This window comes from Copadichromis virginalis, linkage group LG14 (assembly GCF_057382275.1).
Source record: "Copadichromis virginalis isolate Kocher_CV1m ecotype Utaka linkage group LG14, C_Virginalis_male_GT1.1, whole genome shotgun sequence".
NCBI lineage: Eukaryota > Metazoa > Chordata > Actinopteri > Cichliformes > Cichlidae > Copadichromis > Copadichromis virginalis.
The window spans coordinates 35545817-35568187 of NC_140631.1; the positions used below are offsets into that span (position 1 = coordinate 35545817).

The window sequence follows — 22371 nt, forward strand, 5'->3', positions numbered from 1 at the left end:
ATTTTAAAGCAGAGGGATTTGCATTCCTCTTTTTTCCTTTTATATTTTTCCCTTTTTTTCCTTTTTTAATTATACTCATGGACCAACCAACCAGTAGTTTGATGAATCTGCTATTCCACGATTACCACAACTACGCCCAGTTATCATCACTATCACTATCCACAGTTCTTATACATCCGATTTAATCAGCTCTTCTCTTAATTAATCTGCCTTTATGATTTCCACTTCAAATGTAAAACAGGTGTCAATAACACAAACATAATTTTGCACGTTTTAACCAGTGATGAATTTAATGCATGTTATTTTAATATTTTATCGTCGCTTCTTCCTAAGCGCTTTTGATCACTTTACAAAAATTAGCGTGCATTCAGTATAATATTTTAATTAATGCATTCAGTATTATGTTTTAATTAATGCATAATTTCTCTGTGAAACTGTGTTTTTATTGTTGCAGCTGAGCTGTTAATTGATTGTATGCTGCAGTCACCCAAGGTCAGTCTCTTTTAGAAGTCTTAAAACATGGCAGACTCCCAGAAACAATAAAGACCAGATGGTGCTAAAACATGTAAATTTCTCACAAAGACGTGTTGGTCACAACACTATATGGATGCTCTTCTAAAGAGTGCACTGAAGAAATATGTGCTAATAAAATGTGGAAAGTGCAAAAGAGTGTGAGATGAGGACAAAAATGAAAACGCTCAGCTCAAAGTGCAACTTCTGTGCAGACTAATGTTGGTGTGAGTCAGACCTTTAGTTCCCTTTATTTTCTTCTCAGCCTTCTCAGCCGCTTTATTTAGAGGAGTGCTATATGTGCCTGAATAGTTTTGCATGTGTTTGAACACACAGAGGAGCTTATGTGATTTAGATCATGACTGGGAACGGTCCTGGTATGCTGAGTTAGAAGAAAGTCATAGTAAAAATGAAACCGCTGTTGTGTAGAACACAAGTTGACCTATAGCAGCAATTATTTATTGTTGTCATCTGGCAGGCTCATAACTCCTAGTTCAGTGATTTATTTTTATTTGTTAACGTCGGTTCAAGGACTTCATTGAACAGTGTTGCAGAAAGTTTTCACCAATTTTAAATAACTTGAAAAGAAAATGATTAACAAGGCTGTTATGAAAAGAATACAGTGGTCTGGCCATCGCAAGTTTAAAACCGAGCAGATCATGGCTCTCAACTCAGTGAGTTCTCATATGAATAGTTGTTGGATATTTTAGACAAATCACTTGTCTGAAACCATAAATAAGCTATGTTGAACCATAATTGCAATCTGCTCATATGAAAATTTCTCATGTGTTTATTTTCATGGTAAATAGTCTACACTAGTTTTGTTTTGTTGTCATGGTTGGTTCTTTTCTATGTGGTGACTACAAGAAAATACATGTATTGTAATACACACTATATAGGAAGACCCAGTCTTTTTTTTAATATACACAATAAACTGCACATACCTGCGTATCACCGAACCCACAAGTAGTTCTTTACAGACAAATACTTTACTGTGCAAACGGTTTGAGCCTTCCCTTATTTCTTTATATTTTGCCTGGAAAATAGAAAATAGCCGCAGCGATTTAATACAGTATATAATGCAAAAGGTGACTTTCTACAATTCTAATGAGCTTGAAAGTCAGTATTTTGGATGGCCATACATAGCCTGAATGCAAATATTAGCTGGACCAACCAAAGGGCCAGTTGTATCTCTTAGGTCCTGTGTCAGGACTTTGCTGGATTTTTTTTCCTGCAGTTTTCCAGTTTTCTTATTTTATTTTTAAGAACACATTGCACATATGCCAACTTTTCACCTCGTTGATGCAAAATGCTGTTCTTTTTCTGTCAAACTCTGTTATCTGTGCCATTTTTCATAGATTCAACTAAACAGACTGGAGCCAATTATGCATTTTTGTGGCAGGCTTATAGTACCAACGTTTACGCATGAATAATTTCCAGGTCAGTGTTAAATGGCTTAACAAACTGAAACTGAAAATCAGCTAATGTTGAAAAAAGAAAAGAAAAAAAAAACTAAGTCAGAAAGAAATGAAGAGTAGTTCTAGACTTTTGCACAATACTGTACAATTTTTTAATTATTCCGGAGTTGATATGACATAGAAAACATCTACCATTCATTGTTAGGTCTTTTTAAGCACTTGCCTCCTCTAATATCCTGTTCAGCAACCGTCAGCACCACAGGGCTAAATCTATTTGGGTTGACCCCTGTCTTGCATGCATATAATAAAAATGCCATAGCATATTCCTTGTGTGAATGGCATTTTCATGCTCTGAGCATGTTTTGTTTACAAGAACATCCACTGGGGCAGAATCTGTAAACAACGTATCTGGTGAGACTTTTTGTTCTTGATACGTATGAGAGATATACATATAAATATGAAAATGCTGCTGTGTTTGCATTTACAGCATTTAAAAGCTCTACAAGGTTTTTACAACCAGGTTGTGTATTTGGCAGGGGGAAGGTAGCACCATACCACCTTTTTTCTGTTTGCATATGAATGAGAAAATAACTGGCTGCCCTTCTGATTGCATTTTATGTTTCGTTTTATTTGGATGGTCGTTCACTGTACTGCGCTACAAAATATATTTTCTGATGACTTTGAAGTATTTCCTTTTTAACGTTCTGACTCTTGGGGCAGATTTGTTTCTACTGTTTCTTTTGTATCATTGTATCATTCACGTACAATAATTATGTTTAGCTTCGTACATTTGGCAGCTATCTGGGAATGGTGAAATACATTGTGCTTTTGCAAATGTAGCAGTCTGCCTCCTTGAGTACTGAACTTGGGTCATGACTGATTAGTAATGCCTCATCTATCCTTGAATCGTTTAAAGTACCATTAGCATGTTTTGAAATGTAACATTTATTATTGCATTCATCATCAAGGGATTGCGGAGATGAACAATCTAATTCTAGTACAAGGTATCTCTTCATTTATTAATTCAGTTTCTGGTTCCTGACAAATAAAGCAATAGGTTAACAAGTTTTAGTTCATTTAAACTAAGTAATAAAATAATTACCTAATGTTCTATTTACTTTTTTATAGATTGGTTCTATGTTGCCTAGAGCCAGTGTCTACATACAGCTGTATTAAATTTCAAGAAAATAACAGAAATTTGATAAATAAAAAGTTCTCAAATGTTTTTTAATCTCAACACAAAAATCAAAGCACATGAATGCAGTGGATTTAAAGTCATTTCCAAAGATGCCAAGGAATTAGCAGTGAGTGATATTTAAATGTTAGTCTTAGACATTTAAGTTATACAATGAGTATTTTCCAGTCAGTTAAAAGCAGCAAAGGAGAAGAAAGAGAAGTATAAACTCTAGGATTTTCTTCTGTGTCATGGAGTGGTGAAACACCAGCCAATGAGGATTTGAAGGAAAAACCCTGCTTGTTTCAGAACTTGTTAAACACAGAGATGGTGTTAACATGCTTTGTTCCAGCACCACTGCACTACCCCCACCTACACACACACACACACACACACACACACACACACACACACACACACACACACACACACACACACACACACCCCTCCTCCACTACTATATCCAAACACACCCCTTTTCAAAGTTGAGTAAACCTGCAGAGAAGCAGCGAAGGGAGCTTGGCCCTGATTTCAGTGCTGTGGAGGAGCCAGGGGGCCCAGGGGACACTCAGGTTACCAGCATCGAATCCTGCAGTATTAGCAGGGCACAGTGAAATAACAGCCTGCCATCTGGAACCTATGCTAAAGCCATCCTAGCCTTGGAGCGTTCAATCACACTGACCTCAATTAAGTGTTATTTGTTCAGTATTTTTATTCACTTCTTCCTTTGCCTGCAGATCTTTCTGTCCTGCGTTGTAATGTATTCCCTAACTGTGTCACATCCTGAGCAGAGAGTTTATGTTTTTCATGCAGGTCTTCTATTTTCATGAGCTTTCCCATTAAACTTTAAGCAGGTCCACCTCAGAAGAGGCTTCAGGAGAGAGCACCATGAGTGCAAAGGAATAAGCCTGGTCTTTGTGTGAAAGACATGCTGCATGGTATGCTTGGTAAGAGTGGGGTTTTTGGGTGAGGGCTCATGCTCATGACTCTACATGGTCTTTCTTGACCCCACTTAAAAGGGGGCATGATGAGTGCTCTTGAGCAGGTCTTTTCTCTTTTCAGCCTTTATGGTACTCACTTTCTGCATTCAGAAGGGAAAGTTTTATTGTGATGTCCGTCATCAGTTTGGTATGGACAAAGTTTATTTCCGATGTTCTCTAAAACACATTTAAGTATTCCGTTATTGTTAGATGCCGAGTGTATTAGATTTATTTTTAAGTGTAAACATAAAATAAAATTACCTTTTGTCTGTCTTCTGTGAAGTGCAGATTATAATTTTCAACCCCAGCATGCCAATATTTTCTTTCCTCAATTTGTTTCATTTAACTTGCGACACAACCTAAAAGAATAAAAAAACGATCTCGTAAAATTAGATTTTTTTTTTTTTGTCTTTTAAGGTTTTCATTCAATGTAAAATAATTTAAAAACAGGTTTTGTTTAACCAATAATGCTTATCATGATGTCAAATCATTAGGGTGTTATTTTGTTTATTCTAGATATTTAATTGGTACTGGATTGTTATTTATTCTGACCTGTTTTAGTCCTTGACATTTGCTTGACTGGTGAATTGAGTCAGCCTGAGTTATGGATTGCACTTGAAATGGAGCCAAGCGAGTACATGTGTTTTGAAACACAACTTGGAACTGTATTAAAGTTAGTCACTACTCTGAAATGAATATAAAACCTTTGGGTCTTCGGTACTCAAATTCCATGGCTACATTTCTCTTTCAGTTACTGCTCTTTCAGAAAAGCCAGTTTTAATCGCACCTAACAATTCACAAATTGGATGTGGTCTGACTGGCAGCAGTGGTTGGACACCCTTCAAACTAGGGTGAGGTTGGCAGTATTTTGAGAGACATGCCCACAGGAAAGGTGCCATACTGCTTTTTTTATACTGATGCTACTGAAAGTAGCTTTTAATTAGAATCTATGATTTATTTGGACTTTTCACTATGTTTGGATTAAATCTTTGAAACTATGTAGCAAATATAATGTTACACATCAGAGTTATTGAGTCATTTTCAAGTGAGAACCCAAGTAGAGTGCAAAGTCCGTTTTGCTGCTGATTATCGGGACCTGGCAACACCAGCAATCAGATCAAATACTTCTGTGTACTGCAGTCAGAATTATCAAGGAATGCATTAGCATGGGGAGCGCAGCCTTGGATAACTGGTGATTAATCCCGTCCACGTTGGGCATCAAGTAATTTAAATGACATATTTAACATTGCAAAAGTTTCTATCACTGTGCCTAACTTTTCAGTAAGATTTTATCATTCAAGAGTCATACATCTTTGCTTTTCAGGTTTGATGCATTCTCACTCATAAAAATTTCATTTTGACTCCAGAGGTCTTTTTCCTTGATGCATGCAAAATATGCAAAAAGTGGGAAAGAAAGAGAAAGAGGAGGAAGAAATGATACTGCTATCCTAACAGCAGAAAGTTAAAGCAGTGGGAGTTATTGTAGCCCATAAAAGACAATTGGCATTTTATTCAGAATAAAGTATTAGTCTCCGTTTTTATTTTATTTTTGTTTATTCTTTTACAAAGGATGTGTTTTCTTTAGTGTCTATCACCTGTGCCACATTCAGGAATTCCAAAAAGAAACGAGAGGTGTATGAAGCCTCTCTTTCTTATCTCTATTTACTTTTTGTGATGAGTGAGCTCTGGTCAAAAATTGCCTGGTGCCGTGTGCCATGCTGTCAACATGTCACAGTACTGGCTGCATGCCAGAGATGCCAAGCAGGTACAGACTGCGCAGTGGGCATTTTGAATTGTCTGCTAAATATCCCCTGCCATCAGTGATAGACATCAATAGCAAAGTATGTCCTTAAAGGCCAAGAGACACATCCCAGAGGAATTCCCAAACAGGTGACACAGGGAACACTGCAGATGGCCTCTGAGCATGCTGCTATTTTTAGTGTACTTTTGCATAGATTTTCTGACTGAAGCGCAGGACATTATAACTACCCACCAAAGGTAGCATGCTGAAAAATAATGTGCAAGCATCAGTGAAGACCAAACCTTGATACATTACAATAATAATACATTTTATTTGAGGGCGCCTTCCTAAAGCCCAAGGTCACCTCACAAAGAGAAAAAGATATCAATAAAACAGTAGATTAAACTAGATTAAAATAATAATTCTCATAATAAATAATATTCTTAACCAATCATGTACACAGATTCTGCCAGCCTACATTTTGGTAGCTTTACAATAACTTAATATCCAAGTCTGGAAGCAGTGCACCCCTGTATCCATTTGGTTAATAGATCCATTAAGCAGCATGGTGTGAGCCGAGTGCGGCTGCTGCGTGGAGCGCAGGCTGACGTGTTAATTCTGGGTAATTTATTACCCTGGGTGTCGACGGGCACGGCGCTTCTGACAGATTCTGTCTCACTGGGATCACCTCAGCCTGGCTTCCATGGGCATTGCCTGCTTAGCAGTGACTTCAGCATGGGGTGCTCACATCCGCTGATGCAAGTATGATGTAAAACCCTTTAGTGCAGGAAAACAACAGTGAAGATGCACATAGTGTGGCATTATATCAGACTGGCTCTCTTTGAAGATAGAAGGCTAAAAGCACACCTGTGGAGAGAGAGATGGTAATCAAATGTACTCCGAATGTTATAGGCACTTGCTGGCTCTCATATGGTTTTATTTATGGAAGTATCCTTTTCTGTCTAGGGCCGAGCTGTTATTAAATTACAAACGCTGATTGTGGCCTAGAGCTGTAGTGATCAATCCTAATTTACTCGGAGAATTAAATTTATATATAAGAGGATGCAGTGCCCTGGCCTGATAGATGAAAGGGCATTTCCCTCTTATGCGCAAACAATCAAAATGGCTTAAAAAAGAGACAATACATATGGGATTTTGATTTTTGTTGTTGTTGTTTTAATAACATATAACACAGGGCTTTCGCTGGAGAATAAAAGCTGCTTTAAGGACTGATAATAGATAAGCCAAAAAAGAAAATGCACAGGCGTTTGTGCGTGAGAGTTTTTTGCAGGCCTCAGCACTGTCTAATGTTCAGCCGGTGGGATCAGAGAGTGCAAACCTCTGGTGCCTTAGAGGCAGAGAAAGGGGATTGTGCAGGTCAACACAGCACTGCCAAACTACCCTTCAGCCATTTCATGTTATAATCAGTTGAGGGCAAATCAACATATGCAAATTCTTAGTGCCCTAAGAAAATCCTCTTAGAATTTTTGTCTGCACCGAGAGGATGGAAGAATGGATTTCTTTCTTCATGATCAATGTTATTAGAGATTTCTTTTTTTTAATGCAATTTTGCAATGCTCTGTTTTCAGCTCTAGAAAATGGGTGCTTTCTGTTTACAGTAGGCCACTGCAGCAGCCACGCCTTTTAAAACATTGCATCTTTATAGCCGGAGCTGTCATCCGGTCGATGATGAAGCTACAGGGTGATTAGCCCCACCCAGAGGCTGCTGAGATGGGAGATGTGGGAGGTGTGTGGTTGTCAAAGCAGGGCTTGTGGAGATGACTCAGTTAAGCACTTAAGAGTAAGATCATTGCCATGCAGGAACCCTTCGTCTAGCTTTGCTGCGTGTGCTGATTTTTTACTGTTGATATTGAACAGCTGCAGATTTAGTTGTCTCAACACGGTCGTGTATGCTTCTTGTTGTGCATCAGGTTATGGCGTGCGTCTCATGTTCTCGAGCTGATTCATTTTGCAAAGTGCAGCTAAGATCTTTATTATTGCTGTTGTGAAGAAACCTAATGACTGCAGTTTATGTGATTGATTGATGCTTTTATTATATACAGCACCTTCTAAGGTTCAGTATTGTACTTTGATCAAAGATGAGAATGCATCTGCATATAATGCATATAAATCCTTGCATAAATGGACTAAAACTATTAGTTTTTGGGCTGCTAACACTGAAATTCAGCTTTGCAGAGCCACTACACTGCCTATGATGGGATTTTTTTTTCATAAGGAAAAAAAGAAAAAAACCCCAAAAAAGTCCTCTAAGTTATATTCAGATATACAGACTCCTGTAGTGACAGTGGTGACAGCAAGACATTGCTAAGTCTGTGATGTTTGCAGTGCAGTTCTTTGTCCGGTCCCTACATGAGTTATCATGAGGAAATCTCTGGACCCCAGTGTGGAAAGATTGTAATTGGTATCCAGCAGTACAAGAGCACTGCCTCACACTCTGCTTGCGGGGAGTTCTTCCACTCCTTAAGAGCAACATGGTGGCCATTTATTAACCTCGTCTCCAACAACCTGTCACAGAGTAAAAAACAGAGCAGGGTATTTTCAACGTGCAGCTTGATGCTGGGATTGCACTTTGAAGAAAAATATGGGTTAGATGATCTGATTACTAGTGGATGGCTCTAAATGCTCCAATTATAGACAACAGGCTGGAGCTACTTTTATGAAGAAACTTAAGTTACATTTGACAGTGTGCTCTATATTGTGTACTACAGGCTTTCTTTGAGCCCTGCACAAGGAGATATGTATTGGCACAGTTACAGGAGACTTGAAGTCCATATAGAAATGATCACTTGAGACAAATTTGGATGCAGTTTTTCTTTTGTTTTTGTATTACATTTTTTTGCTCTTTGTTGTATGTTGTATGTGCATATATGGGGCAATAATCGACATGTCTATTTGCACTCAGGTTTCTGTGTTTAGAAAAAAAATGTTACTTAATAGGCAGATAAAATACACTGGCCAGCTAATGTATTTTACACTTACATGAGTGTGGTGCGTTGCTAAACATTATTCGTGCACCCTTTTTGGATTCAGTAACTGTAGGATCATAAAGGTGTGATCAAATCTGACTCATTTTGTAAATATTAGATTTCCAAGAAACAGGATACATTTTTTTATTATTATTTTTCAGGAGCACATAAGCCCCCTGATTTTTATGCTTTTGCACTCTTTCAAATGACATACTTTGGTAGTTAAATGGTACACTAATAAAGTGCTGGGAATAAGTTGAAAACATTAGCGTTCAGAGACTTTTTTGCACTGTATGTTAAGTAGCAGCATCAGTTGAATTACTCCTGAGGCCAATTCAAAGACAGCTCTGTATAGAAAAATATTTTTGGAACAAGACAAGTCATTCTGAGGTAAATGTCTAGAAGAGTAAAATACACTTTTGAGATGCCAAGACATATATTTAGGTATTCTGAGATCAAGGAAAGCAGAAAACTTACTGGTGTTAGCAACCTGCCAAGTTCATTTAAGCAAAACAACAGAAAACTGTTAATCAGGCCTGCTGATATTAAGACAGCATTTATCAAACCACTTTATAAAAATGAATTGCTCTTGTCTGCAGTGCAGACTGCTAAAATTACTAGAAATATAGCTACATATTTAACTTTCTCAGTTAAAACAGACAAAAACAAATTAAAACATTTCAGATGGCTAATTTCAGACATTTTGAAATTTCATCAAATGTTGCCAGCCGCTGTTGCAAATAACAGGAGACCTGCAATAGCCAGAAAGCTTAGGTCACCTGAAAGATGTTTGTTGATTGTATTGCAACGGGATTTTGTGGCTCAGCCACTGTTGGAAAGACTGAGTCATGCAAGCTGATCTTGGAAAAATCAACACAAGAATCCCCCATCCCCATCATAATAATAACAAAACTTCACAACCTTTTTTGAGTAGCAGCTGGCAGTCTAGTTTTATTTTAATCTGCTTGTACTGCAAAATATACAGTACATCTCTGAGATTTCTGGAGTTAATCTAAATATATTGCAGTTAAATAGTTTTTAGGTAGGGTATATGAGTAGTTCCAAATAAACAGTTTTTAGAAATACAATTATTACTTAATAGATTTTACTTTTTAATTTTTCTATTTGCAGTATTTGAAGGCGGTCAGCAGCAGATATCGAATGTGTTCTCCTCTCTAAACCGCGTTATGACACACACATAGTCTCCACGCATTGAAGAAGGGTGTTTTTGTAATTCCGATGAATCACTCCTTAAAGCAGGAACTAGCACTACACAATATTTGTGTTCAGTGCATCATTTATTTGTAGCATTTCAGCCCCATAGACCTTCCTCTGGCTAAAGCTGCAAATTCTCAAATATTTTTAAGAATAAATATCAACGACGTTTACAGTAAGTTGATTATTGCTTTGCTGGTATTAGCTTTGGTTTCACTTCAGGCCAAACTATAAATCATTCAGGTCTAGCCTTTGCAGGGTAATGAGCATTAGTCCGCAGACTAATGAGAGACAGGTCACCACCGGAGCACTTCAGCCTAGTGGAGAGGTTCTCTTTCAAACCTGCGTGAACTCCACATTTATTTGCTGTCTCGCTTTTTCTTCGGGACAGCAAACCTTACCAAAACATATTATTTCCTGTCTTCCCATTAATTCCTAACATGTGTATGTACAGAACTCTGAATCAATCTTCGCATTCTGTATTTTGCCAAGGCCAGCAGTGTATATCAGTGGTGTAAAGTGAATAAATAGACTGCTTCTCTCTGTTATTTACCGGGCTGGTTTAAAAGCATTATTCCATTGCCTGCTCCTTCTGTCAGGGCTAAACCTTGAATTGCTTAGAGTGATTAGTAGCAGGGAGCGTGCTGCAGCACTGGTCCCAGACTACTTTTGTTTATGTAAAGGCTTTTACGCATTCTGTTTAATGCGCTGGTGGGGCTCGCTTTTGATCCCGGAAGGAGGCGGCTGTTGAGATACCTCCCCACCACCACTATGCCCCCTCTCCTCCGCAGCTTGTATTAGCACTACTGAATTCAGATCTGTTTGGCAGGCCATTCAGCCCCCCGACCCCATCTACCCAGCTCTTTTTTCCTCTATTGAAAACACACCTTTCTGTTGGCTGAGGAGGCTTTTCTATAGAGTCTAAGCATGTGAAAATTTTCCAGAAAAGAAATAAATGGAGCCTGCATGGAGCACTTCTTCCTTTCAATAGACCTTGTAGACAGTGTTACTGATACCTGCCCAATTTTCCTCTGAGCTGCACTATGAGCTGCTTGTAGGTGTAGATGTTTGTCTGCAGTGTTGTGAGCTTTCTGTCACAGATTATTTGACTATGTGACTTGATAAGTAAAAGTTTTTCACCTGATCTCTTATGTATACATTGCTTTAGCCTGATAACTTTAAAGGGGGAAATAGTTGCAGTTATTTAGTAAAACATGGGCAAACTTACATGAAGATACAGTAAATAGGCAGAAACAGAATTTGTACTATTTTAATGAGCTTGAGAGTCAAAACTTGGTATGACCACCTTTATTCTTCTAGACAGTCAGAACTTCCTTTGACAAGTTTTCTTATCATTCCTTCAAGTGATAAAGAATATTTCTAAGGAATAATTCTCCAGGCTTCTTGAAGTGTATTCCAAAGTTCTTCTTTGGATGTAGGCAGCCTTTTGTTCTGTCCTCTGTAAAGGAAATTCCATACTGCTTCAATAAATATAAGGTATGGGCTCTAGGGAGGCCAAACCATAATTGATGTGATAGTTTTCCATTGTGTGTTTTTCTATACAGGTATGCTTTTGCTGTATTGGCAGTGTGTTTGGGATCATCATCATGCTAAAAATGTAAGCCATTGCCAGTCAAAAGATTTACATGCGTGATCTGACTGTACTTTTCTGTGGTCATCATCATCATCGTCTGTGTTGCATCAGCCTGTAAAAATTTTCCAACACCACTGGCTAAAATGCAGCCCCAAAGCATAAATGTTTCCCCCCTGGAAAAACAAATAGAGTTTTTCCACTTTTTGTTCTTTTGTCCTCCATCTTTCCAGTTTCCTCAAATTTTCTAAGCATAGACTGCTGATATAGGCCCGGTTTTTGGCTCATACCTCTTTGGGAATCCCTTTGTTGGTGCAAAAATGCTATTTTATGCTTGTCAAACTGTAGTATCTAAAAGATTTAACTCCAAATAATGCATTTTTATGACAGGCAGCTAGTAACAAAGTGTCTGAAGATATCAGGTACAGTACATTTTTTTTTACATTTTTATTTATTTATTTATTTATTTTTACCAATTTTCTCTTAATGTGTAAGTCCTTTGTAGGCTTAACAAAAAAGAGCATCCCTCTGAAAATAGTGAGCTACAAGTACTGGACTGAAAAATTAGCCAGTGTCAAAAGAAAAAAAAACTTGAAGAACTATTGCTCAAGATAACCTAAAATAAATGACAAGAAAGCTTTGTGCCTTAGAAGCAAAGTATACAGAAAAATAGACTTTTTGCACAGTATTGTATCTTTACAGTAGGTGTTACAGATAATACTGTTCTAACATTTTAATGATCAGTTGCAATATTATTTAGATTTAGTACATAGCCTTAAAACTTACATTCTTATTAAATTACATTTGCATTAAAATATTTTGTTTCATGCACCTGAACATTACCAGCTGTTACTTATCAGCTATTATCTTAAAATAGCATCACTCATGAGGAAAACTTTAAATGCCAGTGTTTATGATCAATCAATTAAGAGATTTCACAAGCAAGTAATCTGTAATTGCATTGGAAAATACTCAAAGGAATTTGGTAAACACCGTGTGAAAATGCTCTAAGGTGCTGGAGTATGATATTAAATTCAGTGCGTTTAGGCTGTGCTATAACAATAATACCAGAGATATTTTAAGGAATGTTATAATACCAACTGAATTGTAGGTTACATCACATGGATGCGAAGCCTCTGCTTTTCCCTTCCATGATCCATACTTGGCACTGTTGTGATAACAGCTGAAGGACACATCATGCAAGGCAACATGGCTTCTGCTGCCACGGCTCAAATTGATTTTCTTCTTTGTTGGATTCACAAACATTTTGTTTTGCAGATTTTAACATATTATTATGTTAAATTGAGGTTTGTTTTGTGTAATTCACAATGGCGCTTACGTTGTGTTTATCAGCATGTTGTTTTGTCCTGGTTGGCTGGTCGGGCGGTAGATGTAGGTCATGGCAGCAGTCACACTGGGAGATGCGCATCTTAAATTATTGACCCTATCACAATTCTGTCCTAGGGCTTCTGTAACAATAGAAAAACAAACATGTTGTTGCCATAACCAAATATATTGTAAATATTTTCTCATTGCCATTTTTTTTCTCAGGGTCCAAAATTGCAAAGTCTTTACTCTGTGACGAATGTTACCATTTAGTCTCGAATACTGCATTGAAAAATCTATGACATGTAAAGAGCAGCAAGCAGTTAATTATAATGGAAAACAGGGTTGTGCTGCGAGAGAAGGCTAGATTTATATGCACCGGTGCTGAATAGCAATTCTCAGCACGCTGCTAATTGTTTGATGGATAGTACAGACCCATTTGCATTTATATTGTACCCCAATTGCCTCCCACCTATTTAGATCACATATTTAACTCCTGACACTGGACCAATGGCCATAGTAACCTCCAGACAAAAACCTCAACAAGTGCTTTAACATGAGCTTCACTAAGTTACTTTTGCACTACAGCTAAACTACAGGTGGTTTATTTTATGCTTTGCTTTGCCAGGTTTTGTGAAAGACAAAAGACTACCTTTGGAACAAGGAACTCCTGCAGCTACAGCAGTTTCCACTTAATCACATAAGAATTGTCTTTAGCGTAAGTTTGTTTTGGGGAGTTGAGATGTGCTGATTATACAGAATTAATTGACTGCAGTTTGTTCAGCAAAACTTAACGGTAACTCATTTTCTAAGCAGAAATCAGTTAACCCGAGTAACCATTTATGAGCGGTGACGCTGATGTACTGGAGAACTGTGAAGATTTATAGAGGCAAGGTTTATTGCTTTTTAACACTGAATTAATAAGACTATACAAACCAGGTAAAAAATGGCCTGAACTAAAATTAACCGGAACCCTGGAAGAGATTGGAACAGCTGGCTAGTCCGTTTGTTAAAAACTGTATTTTTTATCATGCTAATATTCCAGGTTGCATGTCGCTGGTAGCTGGTTACGTTCCGTCTGAAAGCAGCAGCACTAACCTTTCTCCAGTAAGTTATACTGGTTTTAACCTTTCTTCCTAAGGAGTGAAATCCAGTTCCTGAAGAATGCGGATTTGCAAGTATTACTTCATAATTGTGACTTTTTCTTCGGGAGCTCCAGTGGTCTTTCTTTTATCTATGGTAGCTCATTCTAAGTTGTATTGGCTGATTGTGATCTCCGATGCACCTTGAAGTACTGAATGGGTCAGATGATTTTTAAATCTGTTCTTGCTTCCCAGCAGATATTTCAACAAGGACCTTATGCATCACTGTGTCTGATGACTTGAACTGACAATTCATTTATTATTGAATACTCCCTGCAAGCCCTTTTCTGTGGAACCACATTATTGCACTGCTTACAGCTGCTATACATCTGCTTTACACCCACAGACAAACCTGACTCTACCCTGGTCAGTTGTAGACAATGTAATTGAAAAATGTGGAGTCTGCAATTGCTTTAGAGAGGAAAATAGACCATCCATCATTTCTTTGTCTATCCAGAGAGACCTCAATTGATTTTGGATCATTCCATAGATATGCAGTTAGCGTCTTTTTGGCACTGCTCGAGGTCTGCATCTAAGGCTTTAGGAGAACTTTGTCTTTAGAATAAAAGCTTGATTATTATCTTCATTTTAGAGATTTCAGTTCATGGCAGTTATGTCTTTTTTACTGTTCTTTGTAAATAACTTTTCTTAGTCTTTGTAAAAATACCCTCATTAACCTTCTCCATCGGTGCTTCAAGGCACTTTGTTCATTCCCTTGAGCCTACCATGAGATGATAATAACACTTTAAAAATAGGCTTTGTATCACATATTACTTCTATTTTTTTTAGTGAGTGACGATATAACTTGGAAAATAAAACCTTCTGTTTATTATCTTCACACAAAAGTACATTAGAATAACGGTGGCGTTTCCTTTGTTTTGGCACGCTCTCACAGGATTTAGACTTGGGCAGATGAAGAACAACAACAGCTTTGCTCTCTGGCACTGAAACACAATGATAATGTCAGATGTTGCTAAACACCGTTTCATTTTACAGGTGCCTTTTGTAAAAATTCTGACAGCAGCATTTAAGGTGGATAGGGTTTCAAGACTGGAGAACATTTGCATCCCATGTCATTTGTCACTGTGCATAGTCTGTTAGCCTCTTTGAAAAAACTTCACGAGGTTTCCCATGGTCTCAAAACTACATCTCATTGCATACTAGCCGATTAGTAATGAGGAGGAAGGGCTGTGCAAAACAGAGATGGCCAAAGCACTGAGCCCAGCTCTCAGGAAACAAAAACAATGCACTTTACAGAACATTCTTGAAACTTTAGAAAGCTGCTTGTTGTCTGGTACCTCACATTTGCATAGCATCAAGGATCTCGAGTAAAAGGTAAAAATTAGCAACTCATACAGGCTGCATTTGAAATGTTGGGAGCAGCTGAAGTGCTCTTGTGGCAGAAGAGTGGGAGCATTCGCACTACGCCCCCACCCCCACCCCCACCCCCAAAACCCTCCACCTCCCCATGTGGCAGAGGTCCTGCTATTGAGGCCTCAAGTCATTAATCACCAGGATCTTTTCAGCTGTCAATACGTACAAAAAAGAAAGCCCCCAACTCCAACAATGGCATCTTTGAAAAATAAACTTTTTTTGGGAGAAAGGGCAAATATAGTTCACTACGGATTATTGTTTACTGTTCTGTCCGGCACAAATCTCATACAGTATTCATAAAGAGCTTATCTTGTGAAAAAATCCTTGTCTGAACAGCGCAGCCATATTGTCAGTTAAACCTCCCAGATTTGCCTGGTGTGTTTTTTATCTTTCGTTCAGAGAGCCGTCTTCTAGCGTCCAGTGAGTTGCATCCTGCGTTTGGTTATAGTAATTCATTGTCAAGTGTTGAGGCAGGCAGAATTGAAAAAGAACCCTGTGGCATGAATGGTAAGGTGTTCAGCTCGTGAAATATAATTATCATGGCAATGCATTTGGATGAAGCAGAAATACAGGTTACTCTGAGCTTCAGAGTGAACTGTGATCAAGCATTTTTGTAAGGTTTCCATTCATAGTGACATTTGTAGATGTGATCAAATGTTTTTATATCCACGTGGTCACTTCGAATGTCATATTTGCATGACAAAAATTGCTGTCCACTGTACTAATACCCATTGATTTATGTCGTGCTTCTCTGAGACAGCAACGTCTTGCAGTTTTATCTTTATTTTCTTCTGTTTTCACTTCAACAGTTTGTCCTTGACGCCAAGAAAATAAAATGCACCACATAGCTGAATGCCTAAAGTTCTTCTCTGTGTAGATCTTATACTCTGTGTTCTGTTTGGCAGTAGTAGTTTTATGTTGCAGATTTTAATCATCTCTGTGGGTTCAGAGTAGTCTTAGATTTGTTTGAAACCTCCGTTTCCAACTGGTGATGATTTGTAACTTATAAACAACACAATTCATGGAGGGACACCTGCCACTTTTACAGATGCTGGAGTCCCAGCATTTCTATGTGGCACATAAAAAAGAATATTTGTGGGAGACTTGCACCGTAAACTTTATAGGTGCAAGATTTGTTGTGCAATATTTTATGAAATCTAATCCTAGTGGTTCTCCGGGCTCTCATTGTGTGTGCTGAGCCATGCATGCGCTGTTCGGGGGCATGCATTTGCATTTGATATGTTTCTGCAGCAGCTTGGTTAAGTGTGTGTATGTGGGTGTACGGAGATTTTTATTTGAAAATAGTCAGTAATGGCTTTTTTTAACATACTACCATTATGCTTCCTGAAATGATATGAGCATGTTTGAATTAGACATATTTTATACACATTTGAATGCCTTAACTTTATTTTGGGCGATGATAAAGGCTAAAATATTTTCTTTTTCTTTTTCTTCTACAGAACTCTCAAACTAAACTGGCATTGTAACACACATTTGATTTTGGAAGTAGTGTGGAGGCAGCCATGGAAGTGAAGGAACGTAGACCCTACCGCTCACTTACTGCTCGGCAGGACACAGAGCGCCGTTACACTAGCTCCTCAGCAGACAGCGAGGACGGTAAACCCAACGCAAAGTCCTACAGCTCCAGTGAAACACTAAAAGCCTTCGACCATGATTCCAGGATGGCTTACGGGACCCGTGTCAAGGAAATGGTTCATCACGAAGTGGATGAATTCAACCGACAAGGTTAGACAAAATAGTAGATGAGAAAGTGTCATTAATATCACTTGGTATAGCTAGTAGCAGTTTATTAGTGATATGCATCATCATTTTTTAATGATGAATCTCTTATTAATTTACATTGAGTCGCAGTAGAGGTCACTCAGCATCATCCAACTATTAAGTAAGGTGGCTATGGATTGAACTTACCATGGCAATGTTAAAAACTGCATGGAGGACATGCACACTTTCACCTGCTCGCTGAAATGCATAATTAATCATTTAAGTTTAAATGAAATATGATGGTAGATTTAAATTTGCTTGCCACTTGATGTTGTAGTTCTGCTTTTGCAGAGCAAAAGCAAAAAAAAGGGCAACATTTAAATACAGTAAAACAGGGAATTGAGTTACAATTTGCCCCAGTGTAACAAGACATAGTTCTGATAAGGTACCCTAAAGTGAATATAGTGAAAGCATATATGTTAAATGTCCCAATCCTTCATGTACTTGCAACTCCACGACCACTGCTAGTGAAACCTTTGCTCTATAGTGTTTTCTCCGCCCAGGCCATTAAATTGCTGTCATTTTCCTGCGATGAATACTGTTAATTATGTTAAGTGATTCAGCTAATTATGTCTATCTGTTGGCTTGCTGTAGGGGCAGACTTTTCCCTTCGAGATCTTGGCTTTGGAGATGCCCTCCCATCGCATGTCGCCACATACAGGACTGACCTGGGGATGGCACACCGCGAATATTCAGTCAGTGTGGGCTCAGATGCGGACACGGAGACAGACGGCATTATGTCACCAGAGCATGCAGTCAGATTATGGGGCCGCAGCAACACCAAGTCAGGCCGCAGCTCGTGCCTCTCCAGCAGGGCCAACTCCAATCTAACTCTGACTGACACAGAACATGAGAACACAGAAAATGGTAAGGAGCTTTTCTCTTTTTACTTTTTCTCAGCCATTCTTTATCAAAAAGCAGAGTCTGAATTTTTTTGGTTTATTTTGACGCTGGTGTAAACAACGTAACATGTTGTTTAACAGGAAAAGAAGAACAGCGTGAAATAAAGTCACAGTTTTAGACTAAATGATTATTATGTTAGGTTGAATAGTTTTTGGCATTGCTCAACTGGACTTCTTACAAAGACAAGATGAGCTGTAATTAAACATGACAGTTTCATTAAGCCTTTCAGATTTTTGCTTGATTATATCAGAAATTGGCCCAAAGACCAGCATAATTAGGATGTGACTTCTAAAAGGAGATGCGCTTATTAGTTTTCAGCACGATCAGAATTATTACCTGCCATTACCTCTGCTTTTTGTTTAGGGATCGCTTTATTCTTGCTTTCTTTCTGCTGAATCTGTTGTATTGTATTGGTCTTTGTTGGACAATGATCTGTCTTGGTGCTTCTGTTTTGTCCCAGAGCGCATGAAGTCTTTGTGTGTTTGCTCAGAAACTCACATATAAACCTCTTTAAATGAAAATTAAATGTTTAGCCTCGTTAAATGTCCACGTGTTCTACGTTGTATGCTGGAAGACATGAGATAAAAGAGCAGTCATCATCATGGCTGGGGTGAAAGGGGGGCTGTGGGGTGGTGTTCAGTAACAGGCTCAAAGATACAGATTCAAACAGCCGGGATCTCATATTTAATTAATCTAAGGAACAAAATTGTGTCAACCTCTGGGGGTGGGCCCAACTTGTCATGGCTGGCGATCGGGAACAAGGGTTAACAAACATTAGCAGCGCATTACTGGCCAAAGGATCATGTTATTCATTACATACATTTCACACTGTATTGTATTCTGTGTTCGCTCTTTACAGCGAGCACAGAATACATTGGCATTCTGATACATCAGGTGACCCTGTATAATCAGCTCCTGTCTTTCTCAGGAATCAGTTACCAGTTCAAACATGTAATGCTGAATGAAATTACAGTTATGTTATCAGTAGTGCTATTGTGTGTCAGCCGAGTCAAAGGTGAATGGAGGGAGACATATATCTGTGCATGCTACAGTATTTCAAGTGTTTTTAGGGGTATTACAATTCCAGAGCCTGACTTTACCTGCGACAAAGAAAACGCCGGAAGGGAATAACAGTTTTGCTGAAGCTACTTGTTAAATTGCAGATTAGCGAGAGCCGTAAAGTTGTGATATTACAGAATTCTGTTTGGAAGATTAAATTTGGATGCTCAGTCCCGCTGTGCCTGTTTGTCAGTAAACTCTGTTGCATCCTGTTATTTTTTTGGACAGTGTGTAAACTGAAAGAAAAAGCTCTCATAGGTTGGAGGTACTCTGTCATTTAATTTGCTTTTTGTGATACGGAGGTACTACATGGTAAAGTTTAAGGTCTGTTTAGAACGATACATAGTTAGAAACAAACCTAAATCATGCATATTAACGGGTAGATTTATGACACTGTTCCCAGGATACTTCCCAGAAAGAGGAACTCATCAAGGGCCTAGCGGCAAAATTCTAATTGCCCCTGCACAGCCTTGTAGAGAACCTTGTGAATAGTTTTGCATTTCAGAGTGTGTCACATTATGTATTAGCTTCTTATTATAACTGACAGAAATGACTCTTGGAAGTGGAATCCATTTGCCCGAATGACTCAGGGAGAGAACATGGCATCTCTCTGCTTGATCATCTGAGATGCCAAAGGACTTGATTTTACCAGCATTGTATATAATTAAAGAGACTCTTCTTGGTTGACTGTTCAGGGGTTGGTAGGCTGGAATGTATTCAGAGCACCCGAAGCTGCAGCATCATGCGTCTGTGAGACCCAATCGGGATTCTAAGTAGCTTTTTATTCCACTCACCCAAGCAGAAAGAGCACTTGTATTCAGCATTTAATTCAGTAATGCCTGATAACATACAATTTATATATGGCAAGTTAATTAAAATCCATCGAGCAGGTCTGCTTGTGTGTGCTTTAATCTCTTTAAATCAACAAACCATTTACTCTGCTTTAATGTATTCAAGCCACTGGGCAGTCCCCCCTTCTTCACATGTGACTTACTTGACCCTAGTTTTAATGCATGCAAATAAGTGACAGCAATTTTGGAACAATTTTCTCGATGCTGTGATTCAGTTGTCAGTTTTACACTGAAGAAAAACCTTTCCTTATCATAGTGTGCTTCACTGATTCATTCCATTTGAGATGTCGCAGTAATATTAGCCTTTATCTTGATTGCCGTTTTAACAAATTACATGATTAGTTTCAATAAATAAGTGTAGTGTCGCAGACATGCAAATTTTTATTGTTATCATTTGATACTTAATGGAGAAATAAGTATTTCCAGTGCTCATTGTAAACCTCATTTATATGCGTGCATCTGTGTGCACATGCATGTGCTCGACTGTGGATTGGATATCATTTAAATGCAGTGTGTACCGGTATGTGTGTTTATCCTATCCATGCTGCCTCCGGTCCCTAGGGAGTCCCTTGAGGATGCTTCCAGCAGCCAGCGACTGCTGAGTCATTGCACATCTTACAGAGTTTAAACTGCAAGAAGGGCCAGGCAGACTGCTGGGTTTGGGAGAGACTTGCTGTTCTTGGTTTTTACCCAATAACGGCTTATCCAGATGTGCTCTCTAATCCAACTTTCCCCCACTGTCATGGCTGGGCTATTACATTTCTGTAACCATAAGAACCGGCAATGGAGATGGCCGCAAAAGCCTGTCGAGGGATTGTTATTCATGTGTTCCATAACCTGTGGAGAAAAACAATGTGGCTAAAGTCTACACAGTTCTTGTTGATAGAAAATGTTTGAGTGACTGATGCTGATATTTTTCAAAGGACAAAATGTAATTAGTTCCAGTGAGTGGTTAGTTATGTTGTGTACTGATTTTGCTTTCCCTTTCTCCGTCCTCCCGAGAGATCTTGTCGGTATCGATTGAGGAGATATACTATGCAGCCGAGCCTTGATGTTACTGTAAAGTTCAATTTCATGATACGCTTTGTTACATCATTTCACAGAAATTTAATGCCGGTATAAAGAATATGCAAAAATTTTTATTTTAATTATTTCATTTTATTTGATTTTATTTTATTATTAATGGTCATTACTGAAATCCTGGTAACTGTAGGCATTGCTTCAGGGCAAAGCTTCATGATACTTTGGTGAAATCTTCTTGTGAAAGTCTCTCCATAGCCTGCAGCACACAAGCAACTAGTAGGGGTTTGTGTTGTCTCCACACACTCCTGAAATCGCTGGATTCACTCTGATTTTAAATCTTTTATTAACTGAAACTTGCCTTGAGGGGGTGTCTGAGTGAAATCAAAATTATATGCTAATAGTACTAATAATAATTTGAATAAAGTTTTCTGATTTCCTTTTAAAATAGAAGATTTCAACACAAATGAGCAGTCCTGATGCCAGATGCCACTTCTGTTGAGCTTAAGAGAGGTTTTCATTATATAAATGTATTTTTTGGGACGGGGGTAAAAAAGAAGTTGTGTCAAGTTGTGTCCCGCAGCTGTGTTAAATAACTCACTGATATGTGGACTTGCTGAATTCCAAAAAATTATATATGAATGATTTGAGTATATTATAGCAACTTAAGTAAATTAGCTTATTTTTATGGATTAGTCTTGCATTGAAAATAGTTACATTTGAGGAAATTGATGGATGGATGGATGGATGGATGGATGGATGGATGGATGGATGGATGAAAAGAGCAAACTAAAATTAAGTAAGACAGTTGCATGGAGCACAAAACTCTTTATTTCCTTGGATCTGTACTCCACACTGTTCTCAGTTTAGTTACGGTTCCCCCGCTGCTCTGCACAGAGAGCAACCCACCCAGTTCTCTACAGATTCAGTCATACACACTCTGCACTGCTCTGCCTCAGTATCCCATCACCACCCTGTTTCATAACCAAAACCAACAACATTTTTAAGGGAAAAAATATGCACCTCAGATTTTTGAGCTAGAGCATCTCACTGAAATAAGACACTAGTCCATACTACTTCTTTGAGCAAACAATAAGTTGTATTACTGCCAAGTACTAGTAATAGTACCACCCTCCAAAATGCTATCTGCAGTATGGGGAGTTCCCATCCTAGAAAGCAGCACTAATATACACACCCAAATACTACACATTTTATTTTTAGGTTCTGTTTACAACTTTTCTCTCCTTTAAAATAACCCAGAAGTGCTTCTGTGCCACCACTAACAACCCCTTGCAACA

At 38.4% G+C, this 22371-nt stretch overlaps 1 protein-coding gene across 1 annotated transcript in view; it reads left to right on the forward strand.

Moving 5' to 3' along the window:
- The window catches only part of tenm4 (teneurin transmembrane protein 4), a 147307-nt gene that overhangs the window by 17269 nt on the left and 107667 nt on the right, over positions 1-22371 (forward strand). Inside the window, exons 2-3 of the mRNA XM_085430647.1 lie at positions 16919-17204; positions 17835-18107. Coding sequence (XP_085286773.1) covers positions 16982-17204; positions 17835-18107 — 496 coding nt within the window. The 5' untranslated portion in view covers positions 16919-16981. The remainder of the gene's footprint in view (positions 1-16918; positions 17205-17834; positions 18108-22371) is intronic.